Source organism: Chanos chanos, chromosome 5 (genome assembly GCF_902362185.1).
Source record: "Chanos chanos chromosome 5, fChaCha1.1, whole genome shotgun sequence".
Taxonomy (NCBI): Eukaryota; Metazoa; Chordata; class Actinopteri; order Gonorynchiformes; family Chanidae; genus Chanos; species Chanos chanos.
The window spans coordinates 44186210-44199761 of NC_044499.1; the positions used below are offsets into that span (position 1 = coordinate 44186210).

A 13552-nucleotide genomic window follows, 5' to 3' on the forward strand; every position below is an offset into this window, starting at 1 on the left:
AAAAACTTTTGAACTAATGGGATTGGTTACATACAGAACTGCTGTTTGATTGAGGATTAGTATCAGTTTTAGTGTTCTTTTGTAATTTGTAATGAGACTTTTTTTGGAAAAAGTGCAAAAAAAAAAGAGTAAGTTTGAGCAAATGTAATGTTAAACATTTTAATTTATGCACTGTATATTAACTGGACACTTTGGATTTCACTACTACTGTATTTTATTAAAAGTAACAACCACCCAGTACATATTTCAAAAGGTTGTGTCAACAGTGAATTTCTGGAAAATCTTCATATTAAAACAAATGTGCACATATTTCACAACTCATGTTAAAATGAGTTTACGATAAAGGTCATATAATAAATATATTTTTTGTTACTAAAATAAAACACAGGCCAATAAATATGTTTTTGGTCCTTCACACAAGGGTCTCTCACCCATGAAACTATGATTCCATAAGAAAGACATGACAACATTTTGCATAGTTAAAACAACACATAATTTGATGATGTGCAGCTCAGTGACACTGTTATCTAAAAGATATCAAGGCACACATGAGTATCAGGCTCAGTGTATGGTCCCCAGCCTGTGTTGGTAATCACTCACAGCTTTTAGTTTGGGAATAACATTCATTTCCTATACGCAAATTTCTCAAACATTTCTCATAAGTTCTTCTATGACTAAACTGCAGTATTACCAACAATGGGCTTCTCAAACTAAAACAGAAATTTGAACAAATGTTTAATCCAGGTGAGGTAGGCTTAGGCGTGGTCTCTATCATTTTAGGGGCTACTTTGTTTTTCTGCTTGTTAGAAACGTCAAGGCACTTTGCTCATGAGGGACATACTACAATAAAAGAAAAACCAATCTCAAATGTCAAAATTTGAATTCTTCTTCTAAATGTCACACTTAACATCTATACATTACACTACATGTTAAAATATGAGGATTAATAGAGGATAAAATGGAACTCTACTCTATCTGACTCGACTAAATCTTTTTTCTTATTTCCCTGGTTTGCTTATTGGTCCTTCTGAATGGAGCTGTAATACTCTGTGAGGACCTTCCAAGCTTTGGGCGCCATGAAGCCATCAGGCGGGTTCTCTCCACTGCGTGCTAGGGCCCTCATTTTGGTCCCAGATATGAACTCGAACTCATGATGGCTGCAAAAGAGAAGCGATATTATAAATCAGACTGCAATTTGGTGTCTTTTCATTTCAAACAGGTAATTTAATTTTCTGGTGGTGAAATAAAACCTAAATCTAAATCTAAATCATCAACTAACTCACAAAAAAAAAAAATTTTTTTGGAGACCATGATTAATTTTATAATGTAATTAAAAAAAACACTTTATGAACAATTCTGAATAGTGCACTTTATATAGGATCAACAGAGTCACTTACCGTTCCTTGTCGTAGAAGTCCATAGCCCTTTTCACTTTATTGTATGCTGCAACTCTAAAAGGAATGATCTCCACAGAGGTAAGGCCAGGAGCCATAGTAAGTACCTTTCCACCATGGGTGGGCTCGTAGAGGTCGCGCTTGGTCTCGGGGTGGGGCATGCCTGCTGGATCACGGCCAACGATGTAAAAGTTGGCACCAGCAATCATTCTTGCTCTGCAATGCCACTGCACCTGGAAGGACACGGTCAAATTTCGTATCAGATCAAAGGTACGACAGGTCCTACTGAAATCAAAGTGCAAACAAAAGGAATATATCTCGGCTTTCTCTGCAGATCCCAACTCGTGGTTATCTATGCCCTGGAAAACTACAAGGAGCAGAGATAAGGACACATGAGGGACCTTACCTCAGTTGGCCCAGCGTACATCATAGGTGATGGGAATATTGCCACAATGGTGCTGGCTGGGTCCAGGACGCCTTCCTCCAGAACGGCAGCGTGCTGTCTCATGCGCCAGTCCAGGGGCACGTCATCCTCCTTGGTCCAGCCGCCCAGAGGGTGCAGCAGCAACACGGGGTTTTTGTAACCTCTCTCCAGGAGCCGACGTTTGGTGTCCTGCATCAAAAGGGCATGCCCGTTGTGCACAGGGTTGCGCAACTGGAAGGCAAAGATTGCATCTGGAGGCAAGAAAAAAAAGGGAAAATAACTAATGTTACGTGCAAATGTGACCTGTATGTTGTTAACAACACTCACAAAACATGCTTTATCCTACATGTAATGTATTGAAACGACACACTTCAATTAGTGTGTGCCAAGCTAGTTAATTTTTAATTTTAATGCTTTATTATAATATCATATATGGAGTTTTATGACTGCTCATTCAAGTTGTACTGATCAGTTAAGATAAATGCTACGAGTGAATTATGGTATTTTCATGTCACTACTACGACAGCGAGCTGACTGAATTTAACCTTTCAAACACCATGTGTTGAGTCATGGCAAAGACATTCTAGAGAGCAAGCAGTGAAGTACGTGATGAATTTAAACGACTTTGTTAGGGCTGCATTTTTTAAAAAAATAAGTTGAACAGGTGTTTCTCCCCATAGCACATCCCATTTACCTGCTTTCATTTCCTTGAACTTTTGTCTGAGCTCCCTTGGAGTGAGGCGGTACTGGTCAAGGTTATCGTTCCATTTTATTCGTTCAAGTACCTCCAAGTCACCACCAACCAGCCAATCACCTCCTTCCATGACCATCTATGTATAAAATTGTAATAAATTCAGTACTAACAGAAGTGGGGAGGAATCGAGGTTACACCAGTTTGAAACACTGAGGCACATCAGTCAGCAGTCAAAAATAAATTTGCTGCATTGTCAGAGTGTACAATAAACACAGTAAAAAAAATAATATAATGATGAAAAAAGACATAGTTGAGGTAGTGAGGGTCATTGTCTAACCTTAATGTACGGATGCTGCGGACACGTTGTCCCCCACTGGCGAGCACACCGCTCCTCTTTCCGGTGCTCGTAAAATTCGGGGTTACGTAGAATTGCGACTCTACGACCTTTGAACTCCAGAGCAAATGCAGCACACCCATCCAGCCTGGTTTTGTCCTCTGTAGACACCGGCAGGACAATGGGTACCGTCAAGTTGATAGTCCCACCTGTAAACAACAAGCCATATCAATCTTTTATATTTATGAAAAAAAACATGTCCTCAAAGACAAGACATGTCTTTAAAACTTTAATGTTGGAGAGCAATAGCGGTGTAAAGTATCGAACAGAAGAGATGGTGCATTATCTATTCCTCACGTCTCAAGATATTGGAATGTCTGAGTGTTGAACACTCAGATGAAAAACTGTTCAGAGTAACCTGGAGAACTGGAGAACAGCATTTTTTGCTGTCTGTATGGTGTAAGTGTGTATGGTACAAATCACAGAGCGATACAATGTTTAAGGTTTCATTGAAATCGAAAGGATCTGTTAACAACATACCATCCAACAGGGTTCCAAAGTGTAGGACCTGCAGAAACTCCCTCTCCCTCATGAAGCCCTTCAGAGGGGTGGCCCAACCTTCACCTAGGACCTGAACCCACTGGAGATCCAGCTAGAGCAGGACAAAAGCACAACTGCTTTTCAACAATCAACAGTGCCAGAATTATTGTTGTCGTTGCAATTAATGCATTAACGTTTCTCTCTGTTTAACTGAGTTTTTCTTTTTTTTTTAATTTATGGATATTCCTCCTCATACAACACAGTTGTATGTTGATATTGTGGTTTGCTCAAAAGCAAATTACCTTTGTTATGCTTATAGTGGGCAATGCGTTGGCATCACTCAATGCCAAGTCCAGCTTGTTTTCAGGAACAAAGAGCTCATTTACTTCCTCTGTCACACCAGTGGGTACAATACCCTGTAAAGCAAAGAGCAGCTCATTGTATCAACCATTGGCCTACATTATCTCTGAAACACATCCGGTATCCCCACAGTTCAGTGTTGAAACAAAGGGGTACGGGGAGTTCAGTTATAAAATGTAAGCGAATAAACAAAATCTCACCTGTTCCTTCAGGAGCTCCACCACCATTTGAATGCACTCACTCACTGTAAGCTCATTTGTCTTCAGCACAAGTTCGGGTGTCTCTGGCTTCTCATAGTCAGAGTCTATCCCTGTAAAACCTGGGGAAATCACAAAGAGTGTACTATTGAATATCTATCAAACCAGGGTCATCCTTTCTGAACAAAGTAAAGTAGCACACGTCCATAGTGGGGGTACTAAATGTGAATGCTATGGGTTTGTAATACACTGCTATATATGAATTTATTAGCACCAAAATACTGTTAAAATATCCAGATCTCGGGCAGCAGTGTGTGTGTGTCAGACAAAGTAATACCTTTAATCTCTCCAGCACGGGCTCTCTTGTAGAGACCCTTGACATCCCTGCTCTCACACACCTCTAATGGGGCATTTACAAACACCTCAAAAAACGGCAGCCCTGCACTTTCATGGATTCTTCTGGCCTCATTTCGGTCCTACATACATTTGGGTCAAGACAAACAAGCAAGATAAGTTTATGTACAGCTGACGTGTATCACATTTATCAACGGTCAGGGCGGTTCACAAATTTTGAAATAAAGTAGGATGGATGTTGTCACAAAATATGAACTTGTAAAGTGAAATGTGATTGATGTTTGTTTCTGTTCATTAAAATGTACTTCAGTAGCCACACCAGAACCTCACCTTCGCAAATGGAGAAATGAAGCTCGTTATGCAAACGAGACCAGCGTCGGCAAACAGCTTCGCCACTTCAGTTATGCGTCTTATGTTTTCCTCTCTGTCCGCTGATGTGAAGCCCAGGTTTTTATTCAACCCGTGTCGAATATTGTCACCATCAAGTGAATAGCACGGGATGGCATGGGAAACTAAATACTCCTCCAAAGCAAACCCAACTGTGGTCTTTCCTGCTCCAGACAGACCTGAATGGTGATATAAAATGCTTGTTGGCGTTGAGCGTAACAAAATGCTTTCTGATTGGAATTTGTTGGCCCATTGCTCTCTTTAATGAATAGCTATCTTCCACTTGCAGTTAGACAATGACGTGATTGTTTCTGGCCTGTATTAGCTTCGCTTACACAAACAATCTTACACTCCACCCTTTGACCAGTTAGAGTCCCTGCCTTTGTCTAGAGCAGGACTGTACAAGCTATGGCCCAGGAAACAGATATAAAACCTCGGTTAGTCTCTATAGCCTGGGACTAGACGGGGCACCTATCGGTAGGCAGTCAAAAAAGGCCAGGGGGAAAATTCCATAATTCTGTTACTGTGAGAGCAGATAAACTTGAATTTCCAGATAAGTTTGATAAGAATCTTATACAATCTGTTTAACGTAGAGGAATGAACTCCTGCGAGAACAATAATGGGCGTTTTCACCTGTTAACCAGACGGTACAACCCCGGAAACCTCCTCTGGTTCCTACAACTTGACCTCTCTTGCTCCTGCTCACGTGATGAGCCTGGTACACAACATTGGTCGCTCTCTGAAGATCCTAATGAAGGCAGCATGTTACAGTTAAGACACAACATATGATAAACACACATAAACAATCATAAGAAAACAGTCACTGGTGCCTGTGCTCAGAAAGTATTACACAAATCTGGTGCTGATCACTGGCTTGAATAACACTCTGTAATTCATTAGGTAAAGCTACTCATATTAATGAATAATGTACAGTACCCCAACTAAACAATTTTGTGCTAATCTAATGAAAGCCCTATTATATTATAACATCATACTATATTTGACTTGTAGGCTTTGATTTGCTTTGTATTTGTATTTATTTGCATCTACTGGTGATAAAATGTCCCCAGTATAGTAGAGGGTTGAGCCAATAAGTCTTTCAACATTCGCGTTGTTGAGTAGATGAGCAGGCTTTGTCAGTTGTGTTGCAACTGCAACCAGTGCTGACATGGACGAACAGCATTATTAAACAAAAATTTAAAGGTAAATACCTCACATAAAAAAAGGAAGAGAAAACGGCTTTGCTCTTACACAACTTTACTACTGTAGGCAGTGTGAGAAACATTGAATGCTTGAAAATCAGTTAGTCATCCAGTGTGAAATCAAAGGTGAATGGAGAGAGGGGGAGAGGGAGGCAAGTAGGCTGGAGGAACAAACAAGTCTATTCATGCTAAGCAGCAGAGTGGTGGTCACCCAGCTGCAGCCTGGAATAACGCCATGTCTCTCCGCTGTACACCTCAGACAAACTCGACAACTCCGCTCCATTCATGAGCGTCAGGAAGAATAAAGCGTCTCTCAGATTCATAAAAACAAGACTCTCAATTCATAGGCCGTCAAACTCAAATTACATTTAGCCAAACAGGCATTTCTATAACACCAACATACTCGGGCGTTCAGTGTCAATTGTAACTCTGCACGCTTTACGGTACACTATCTAAAATTACCCTCTTCTGCATAATTTTCCCTCTGTAAAATGGACTGCCCCCCAATGCCTTAACTCTTTAAATTATTCTATCTTTTTATCATTCTTCTGCAACACCTTGTTCAGAAGAGTCTGCAAATTGTGAAAAAAAACATTTACCTAACAAATACTTTATGTCCTCTGTGACAAACAATACATGTAATAATCAAATAGGCTACATTACAACAAACTAAGTGTTAAATATTCACGTGATAATGTCATGTCATTATTTGCAATCGTGGCAGTCTGCTTTTACGTTCGCAAAATACTCAACATTCCTTAAACTCTTCGAAAGTGAACATCACTCTCTTAAACTGCTTTGCTGAATGCAAAACAAATTTGCTTATGTACCCAGCCATTTCCGAAGACGAAATGGGAACACCGAAACAAATTTGCATAGAAAGCGATGTACAGATTATCTTTGTACGTTCCTAACGTGAACGACAATGTTCCTTCACGTTAGTTTTGTTAACACTCATAACAAAACTTTTGAACTGGACAGTACTGTTCTACTTTACCGTTTTCTGCTTTTTAATCCCAGACATTTTGTGTCCGTTTAGTAACTTTCGGCGTTTTCCTTGAGAAGTTCCGGATCCGTGTGAGTTAATGATAGAGATCGAACAGGTCTCAGATGTCTTCGACACGTTGCACTTCCAGCGGCCAGTGCTCTTCCTGCAAGCCTATTACACAGAACTGTATAGCCCTGCTTACATAGTAAAACGTCAGAATCACGACAACCCACTGGGCTGAGTCAAATCTTCAATAGAAAATCCATTGAAACCCAGCCCGGCCCTTTCTTACACTTTCTCTGTCGTTCGTGGGATGATTTTTCCTCAGTATTAGCAAAAAAAGCAGTGTCCGCCGACATTCCAGTCATTAATCACCAGAAAAGGGGAACTAAAGCCTTACAAAATGTGTTACTTAAGCAGTTTCATGGGTTAACGTAAAATATGTAACTGTCTATTGGAGTACTAAATCCCAGTTTTCTTCCTTAAGAAATGGTTGTTTGGGATAAAATGATCACCAATTATTCATTTCTGTGTGGCCCCTGAAGTGGTGCACTGTTCAAAGCTTGCTTCAAAACAACCTCCTTTTCCTTTTGTTTTAGTTTAAGGGTCATTAGCCAACTTTCTGCTTAAATACAATTTAAAACTGTAGTACACTGTAATCTGACCTCTTTTATCAGAATAAAAACAAATTTATTTAGCAAAAACCAGTGAAAAAAGTTCATTCATTAAAACTGAAAGAACAGAACAAAATGACAAATACAAGCAAAAATCCCTCCCTCAAAATTCACAACATTTAATAGTTTCTCACAAAAGCATAACAGAGAATATTGACAAAAAATAATAATTTTTTTAATCATTAATTTTCTTTGCCCACTCTTGTCGTCCAATTTACAGGATGTTTCAACAGGAGTCATATGACCAGACCAACAAAGACTTTGGTCTAACTGGCTGAGGTAGCGGACTTTTACGACATAAATGTCGGTTAGGTTGTGTCAACTTAGATGCAAACCCTTCTCTCTCAAACATTGAAAACTTGTCTCACAACAAAAAGTGAAATGAAATCTGCAATTACAGATGACATGGCAAATTATTTAACAAAATATCTGCAAGAGCAAAGGCCCCGTAACCCGTCAGAAAATTTGGTACCCTAAAGCCAGTGAATTACAATGAACCTATCTGTAAACAATCCTCAATTCAACAGATATCAGTTTTGAATCACACAGTTTGAAGGAAGAACTTCCTTCTCATAAATATGATCAGAGTACATAAAGTATAGAAATATAGTCAAAGGACCTCCTAACATCACATGACACAGAAGTAGCTGAAAACCAGTTTGTGGGTGTGTACGTATATTGTGTATACATACACATACACACACAATCATTCTCAATATGAGAACACATGTAACGCAAACAAAGGTGGACAAACGCTGTGCCTTAAACAGCTTCAATACAATTAAAAGATACAATATATTTTGGAAAAAGGTAAAAAAAAAAAAAAAAAAACAATTTTATTTGGTCAAGGTGTTTAGTCATTCACTTCTTTTGCTTCTCATAGTTCAGAATTCTTAAAGTTGGCTTTGGGTGATGCACACTCCTTCTCAAAGTTACACCCATCCAGGAGCTCTTTGTAGTGCTTCCTGACAGTATCATATAATGGTGTTGGCGTACTTATATCAGGAAAAGCCATAGGTTTCTCATTGAGCAGGAACTGCAGTCTGAGCCCATCACTGCAGTCATACAGGACAAAGACTAAGTTTGCAGCATAAGGCACTATCTGACTCGTGCGGAATGTGCGATTTTGCTGCTGCGAAAAGTCCTCTGCAGTAAGAGGCTTATTATCCCTGAAGAAGCCAAAAAGAGTGAGCAGAGGTAGAAGGGTCTCAGCATGTCCAACCTGAATGGTCGCCGTCTTCTTTATCTGACCATTCCTAACAAGTAAAAATAAACACAGATCGTTCAATGTGTAAGAGGGTTCAAATTACTGGGAGACTGGGTGGGGCCATTTAAGACTTGGACCCCCTATGTTTCCTATGCTATGTAGCCCTGGAGAAAAAGTTGAGCCTGACCCCGACCCGACCCTCCGCATTATCATTGTATAATTCACACTCTAAGTTAAATTTGGAATCAAAAGAAGTTGAGATTTAATTTGAAGAATTTTAACATTGACTGATAAGACCTCTGTAGGCTAGTTATAAGCTCAGTGACACACACCTCTGTAGGCTAATTCTAAGTTCAGTGACGCACAAAGAGGAAGCATAATAGTCTTTGCCACGTAGCAGGTAGAATTTCAACCAAAGACCTAGCGAGCTTTACAGAATACGAAACAAGGAGAAATGCCCTGAAGCACTCTGCTATGCTGATGACAAACACAATAATGACTAGCTTATGCAAGGAGACTAGAAATGACACTACACAAGACAACGTGGCATCAGGATAATCAGTCCTTCCTTTGACTCAGAAAAATACAATAATGGATATTTGTAAGTGTTAATGGCTCTCGCTGTTATCAGTTTTGTTGCAATTATACCTGCTACAAAATTAAAAAACTGTTGACTTTTTAATACCCTAGACTGATTTGATGGTACGTCATTGGTTTATAATTATTAGGCTTTTGAACCCTTGTAAAACTCACCTGAGGTCATACGCAACTTCATCAAGGCGCCTGAAGAGGTCATGAAAGAGAGTGCAACTGGATTTGCGGTTGATGTCATGTCCATAGCTCCTTTTCCAGTACTGTTTAAGATCATTTTTGTATTCCAAAACCTGACACAGGCAAATACACACAAAGGAGGGCATAAACTACCATATCTCTTGAACAATTTTAGTGATCTTATATTTGGAATAATATTATTATCATAATTATCATCATCGACATCACTATAGGCAGCAGCACGTGTTTGGCATGGTCTTTCTTTAGGACTGCCATGAACAAGAGTGTGCATATAAAGACTCAACAATTTACTTATAACAGAACTTTTTTTTCTGATATTAATATCAACAGTTAAGAGGTGTACAGCATACTTACTTTAGCATCCTGCACATCAAAAAGATTGCACCACGGAGAGTTCTCAGACTTAATGGCAAACTCATATGAGCACAAGAAGAATGCTGCCTCAACCAAATCTGGTGAGAAAATTAGAATCAGAATCAGAATCAGAATGTGGTTTATTGCCAAGTAGCTTTACACCTATGAGGAATTTTTCTTAGTGTGTTGGTGCACCATACAAACACAAATACGAATACAAGTAATCAAAGTATAATTAATTATTGACTGTATTATTTACATACTTACACAAGGCATCAAGGACTTAATTTCTGACAATAGTTTCCCTATTTTAAGAATAATTATATTAAATAAGAATAATTATATTAAATTAAATGGTTTGAAAAATGTCCACCCTACAACCTAATGATTTCCCTAAATTCTAAAACTACTCACGAAATTCAATGATTTTTTTTTCCTTCCATGAGCGGAATTGCCAAGTATGTTGGCTTGCCTGAAAGATTTTAATCAAGACTGACTAGCTGCAACAAGAGGCTAAACAGTATGAATAGATAATCTTAACTCATTGCCTGACTAGTATGATATGTGAAAGATATGATAAGTGAAAACACTATGACACAAGATGTTCCCTGATGGTAGATGATTAGCCATTAAGGCTTTGTGAAAATGGACTGGTCTGTTTTGCAAAAGTTTGTTTACTGGGTGTACACAAATGACCCTACATGATAAAACATACAACCTGCTGTCACAAGGCTGTGGGGAAGTTGCAGCTTATCAGCAATTTTCCTCTGGACTATCCCCATCTCCGCCGAAGACTTAAACAGAGACACTTCTTTCAGAGCGGTTTTGCTGTTTTCAATATCCTCAACAAACCTTTGGCAGTGATCGAAGAATCTCATCAGGGTATCATCCACAGTGTGTTTGAAATCATAATCTGAAACGGCATAAAATGAAAGCTGAAGTTAATACAGCCAACAAACTGACAGAGAAAATTAAGAAAATGTGCACAGAGCTTAAGAGTGCAGTGATGAACAAAGTGAATGAACATACCCTGTCAACAAAAGAAAGGAGTTCAAGCAATCTCATTTCTTTACAGTATTTTCCTGATTTCACATAGCACATATGAAGCTTATATGAAGCGTTGAGCTTATTTATCACTTCATATAGAATAGAAACAACCCTAAAAAGGACCCAATACCAGATATGAGTGGTCAGAACAAAGTAGGTTATTTGGCAGTGGACTCCTATGTCCTATCTGTAACTGTTTACCGATTAATGAAAACAAACAAACATTGCCTCTATCATTTTCACTTTGAAAACTTGACTATATTGTAAATATCTCATTTGTACCTTCCATATTCCAGAGGCCGAACAGGCCTTCTTGAAAAGCTTGGATGCTATCGATGCACCGGTGTTTGGAACTAGTGATAAACTTCAGGTTGTTGTTTAGAAGATTCTCCTTGGATATCAAAGTTGGAAATGATTTGGACAACCTGATAGCCAGATGCCTATGATCGTCTCTTCCTCTCTCCACAAGTTTGCCATCCATATCCTCAGTGTACCACATCTTCCATTCAGTTTTAATTTCCCTTACCCATGGCTGAGGACTCGTTGCCGCACTTGCAATAAGATCATAAAGGCGAATCATCCTTTTGATGTTCTTTGTCGTTGGGTAACGTGTTCCGTGTCTAATGACCGCAGTCAAGTGGACTGCATGGCAATTCGAGGACGGTGGTCCCAACAGAGATTTGTTGATAGACACAATGTCATCCAAAAGGTGTGGATTCACATCCTCATATCTACTTTTCGTTCCAAAATAATTTGCAATCGCTGGTACTGATGGTTTCGCAAGTTGGCTGTATGAAAACCGTGCCAGCGTTATAGATAAAGCAGTGATAAGAAATTTCCTATTAGACAGAATCGACTTCATACTGTACAGCAGACAGAAAGATATGTTTGCCACAACCAAACCTTCCTCTGCTAATGCTGACTCGTGTTGGCTGCTTTAATGGTGCAAGGAAACAAATGAGTTGCCGTCGCATTTTGAACTTTGATCGCTTTGAAATGGTGGCCAACAAAGCATACCGCTGAGTTTGTTGGCCTTTGAGTGAGAGAATGTACAGGTATGGCTAATACATGAGCGATTAAAAATAGATTAAAAAAAAAAAAAAGTAAATAAACGGCTGTTGTAACCGAAGGGTATGTAAGTTCCTAACTCAAAGTGATAATTTAGGTATGTGGGTATTCTCGGGCTTAAGCCTTATGATTGAATGAAAACAGTTCTTTGTGAAAAAGGAGACGCTGAAGAATCTGATGTGAGGGCGGTGGCGTCAAAAACGTTGGTGACATTGAGCAAAAGTTACGCTAAGTCACAGTTAGTACATTGCTTTGTGGCTCTCTGAAAATTACAAAATGTGCAGTGGAAAATACCACCCCTCCCTGCCTCCCACCCTCCCAATGTCACAAGGCGTGAGGGTTTCGCACATTTAAAGCTAATGTAGAACAGTATCGCAAAAGTCCAGACGGGGGAGCTGCAGGCCACCCAATAAAAAGACATTGCGACCTTTAATGGGTGGTATAGATATCATTTGAATGAAAAAAAAAAATACATTGTTATCATCAGAATATATAGTATATAGTATAATGAACTATACATAGAATACCATTTAAATACCTACAATTCAAAGAACATTTGAAGAACTGCCCATAGATGTCCGTTTCTGTAAATTATTTTGGCATAACAATGTTAAGCTAAAGTTAAAGAACTATTTAAGTTAAAGAACTATTTGTTCTTCCTGTTATGTTGTCAGTGTGAGTTTAAAGTCCATGCAGTTACCAAGACGTGGTTTATATACAGCTATATTCGATGGGCTGAAATTTTGTTGTTCCTCAGGTATGCATTCATCACAGGCTTTTGGTCTCATGTTTGTTTGCTATCTGTGTAGGGACAGTATATATAAGGGTTTTTTCCCCTCTCAAATTAACTTGGTAGAAAGGGGGGATTCGGAAAGACACATGCTAGTTGGAAGCCTGAGGCCTTTGATGAGCACGGACTTTTAAAATAAATTCTCTGGTGTCCTAACATGAAAATGACTTCTTATTGAATTATTCTAACCATAGAATCATGAGGGGCTGGAACTTCTCCCTAGAGCTCCCTTAAAAAGGATACATATTTCAGATTTTAAAATATAAACATAATAACTTACTAGAGCAATATTTAATAGTATTACTTTTTTCCACACAAACATTAATTGTAGATGTTAACTTTGAATGCACTGCCCTCATGTTCATATTATGTGTTGTCCAACATTGCATGAAAATGGTCTGGCTTTGTATAACTAGGCATACAGTAAAACATATGTATTTTATGGGGAGGAGAGAAACATTTTAAAGGAAAGTGCATCTCATTTTCATGTGCTCCCAGTCACCCTGCTCATGGAGAGGCCTGTTCCTAATGTGCTGTCTGTTTTCTGCTCCCTGTTGTTGCTATTTACATAAATAAAGGGCTCTGGTGTTTATGGAAAATATGACACATTCGCTCCCTGAGCGGGGACACCTGCTCCTAGTATAGCATTTGACTCTAACATGCGGAACTGTTGATGAACGTGCTATGGTTTGTTTAAAATTTGCTTACACTTTGTCTTATGTTTAAAGTAAGCTGAAACTTTACAT

At 39.0% G+C, this 13552-nt stretch overlaps 2 protein-coding genes across 3 annotated transcripts; both read right to left on the reverse strand.

Moving 5' to 3' along the window:
- Window positions 1-2: 2 nt before the first annotated feature.
- On the reverse strand, window positions 3-7021 carry papss2b (3'-phosphoadenosine 5'-phosphosulfate synthase 2b). 2 transcript variants are annotated; one of them, XM_030773582.1, is made up of 12 exons: window positions 6884-7021; window positions 5318-5432; window positions 4628-4863; window positions 4281-4419; window positions 3947-4065; window positions 3689-3802; window positions 3371-3498; window positions 2850-3054; window positions 2513-2648; window positions 1801-2069; window positions 1398-1627; window positions 3-1157 (listed from the first exon to the last, which is right to left on the reverse strand). In XM_030773582.1, the coding sequence occupies exons 1-12, from the start codon at window positions 6908-6910 to the stop codon at window positions 1016-1018; spliced, it is 1860 nt and encodes a 619-aa protein (XP_030629442.1). In that variant the 5' UTR covers window positions 6911-7021; the 3' UTR covers window positions 3-1015. The 2 variants fall into 2 exon arrangements, with proteins under 2 accessions (XP_030629442.1, XP_030629441.1); XM_030773581.1 differs by having other exon boundaries at window positions 4-1157; window positions 2850-3055; window positions 3387-3498.
- A 722-nt stretch (window positions 7022-7743) lies between these two features.
- Window positions 7744-11844, reverse strand: minpp1b (multiple inositol-polyphosphate phosphatase 1b). The gene is made up of 5 exons (XM_030774520.1): window positions 11231-11844; window positions 10620-10814; window positions 9902-9999; window positions 9509-9639; window positions 7744-8804 (listed from the first exon to the last, which is right to left on the reverse strand). The coding sequence occupies exons 1-5, from the start codon at window positions 11808-11810 to the stop codon at window positions 8426-8428; spliced, it is 1383 nt and encodes a 460-aa protein (XP_030630380.1). The 5' UTR covers window positions 11811-11844; the 3' UTR covers window positions 7744-8425.
- Between the last annotated feature and the right edge of the window lie 1708 nt (window positions 11845-13552).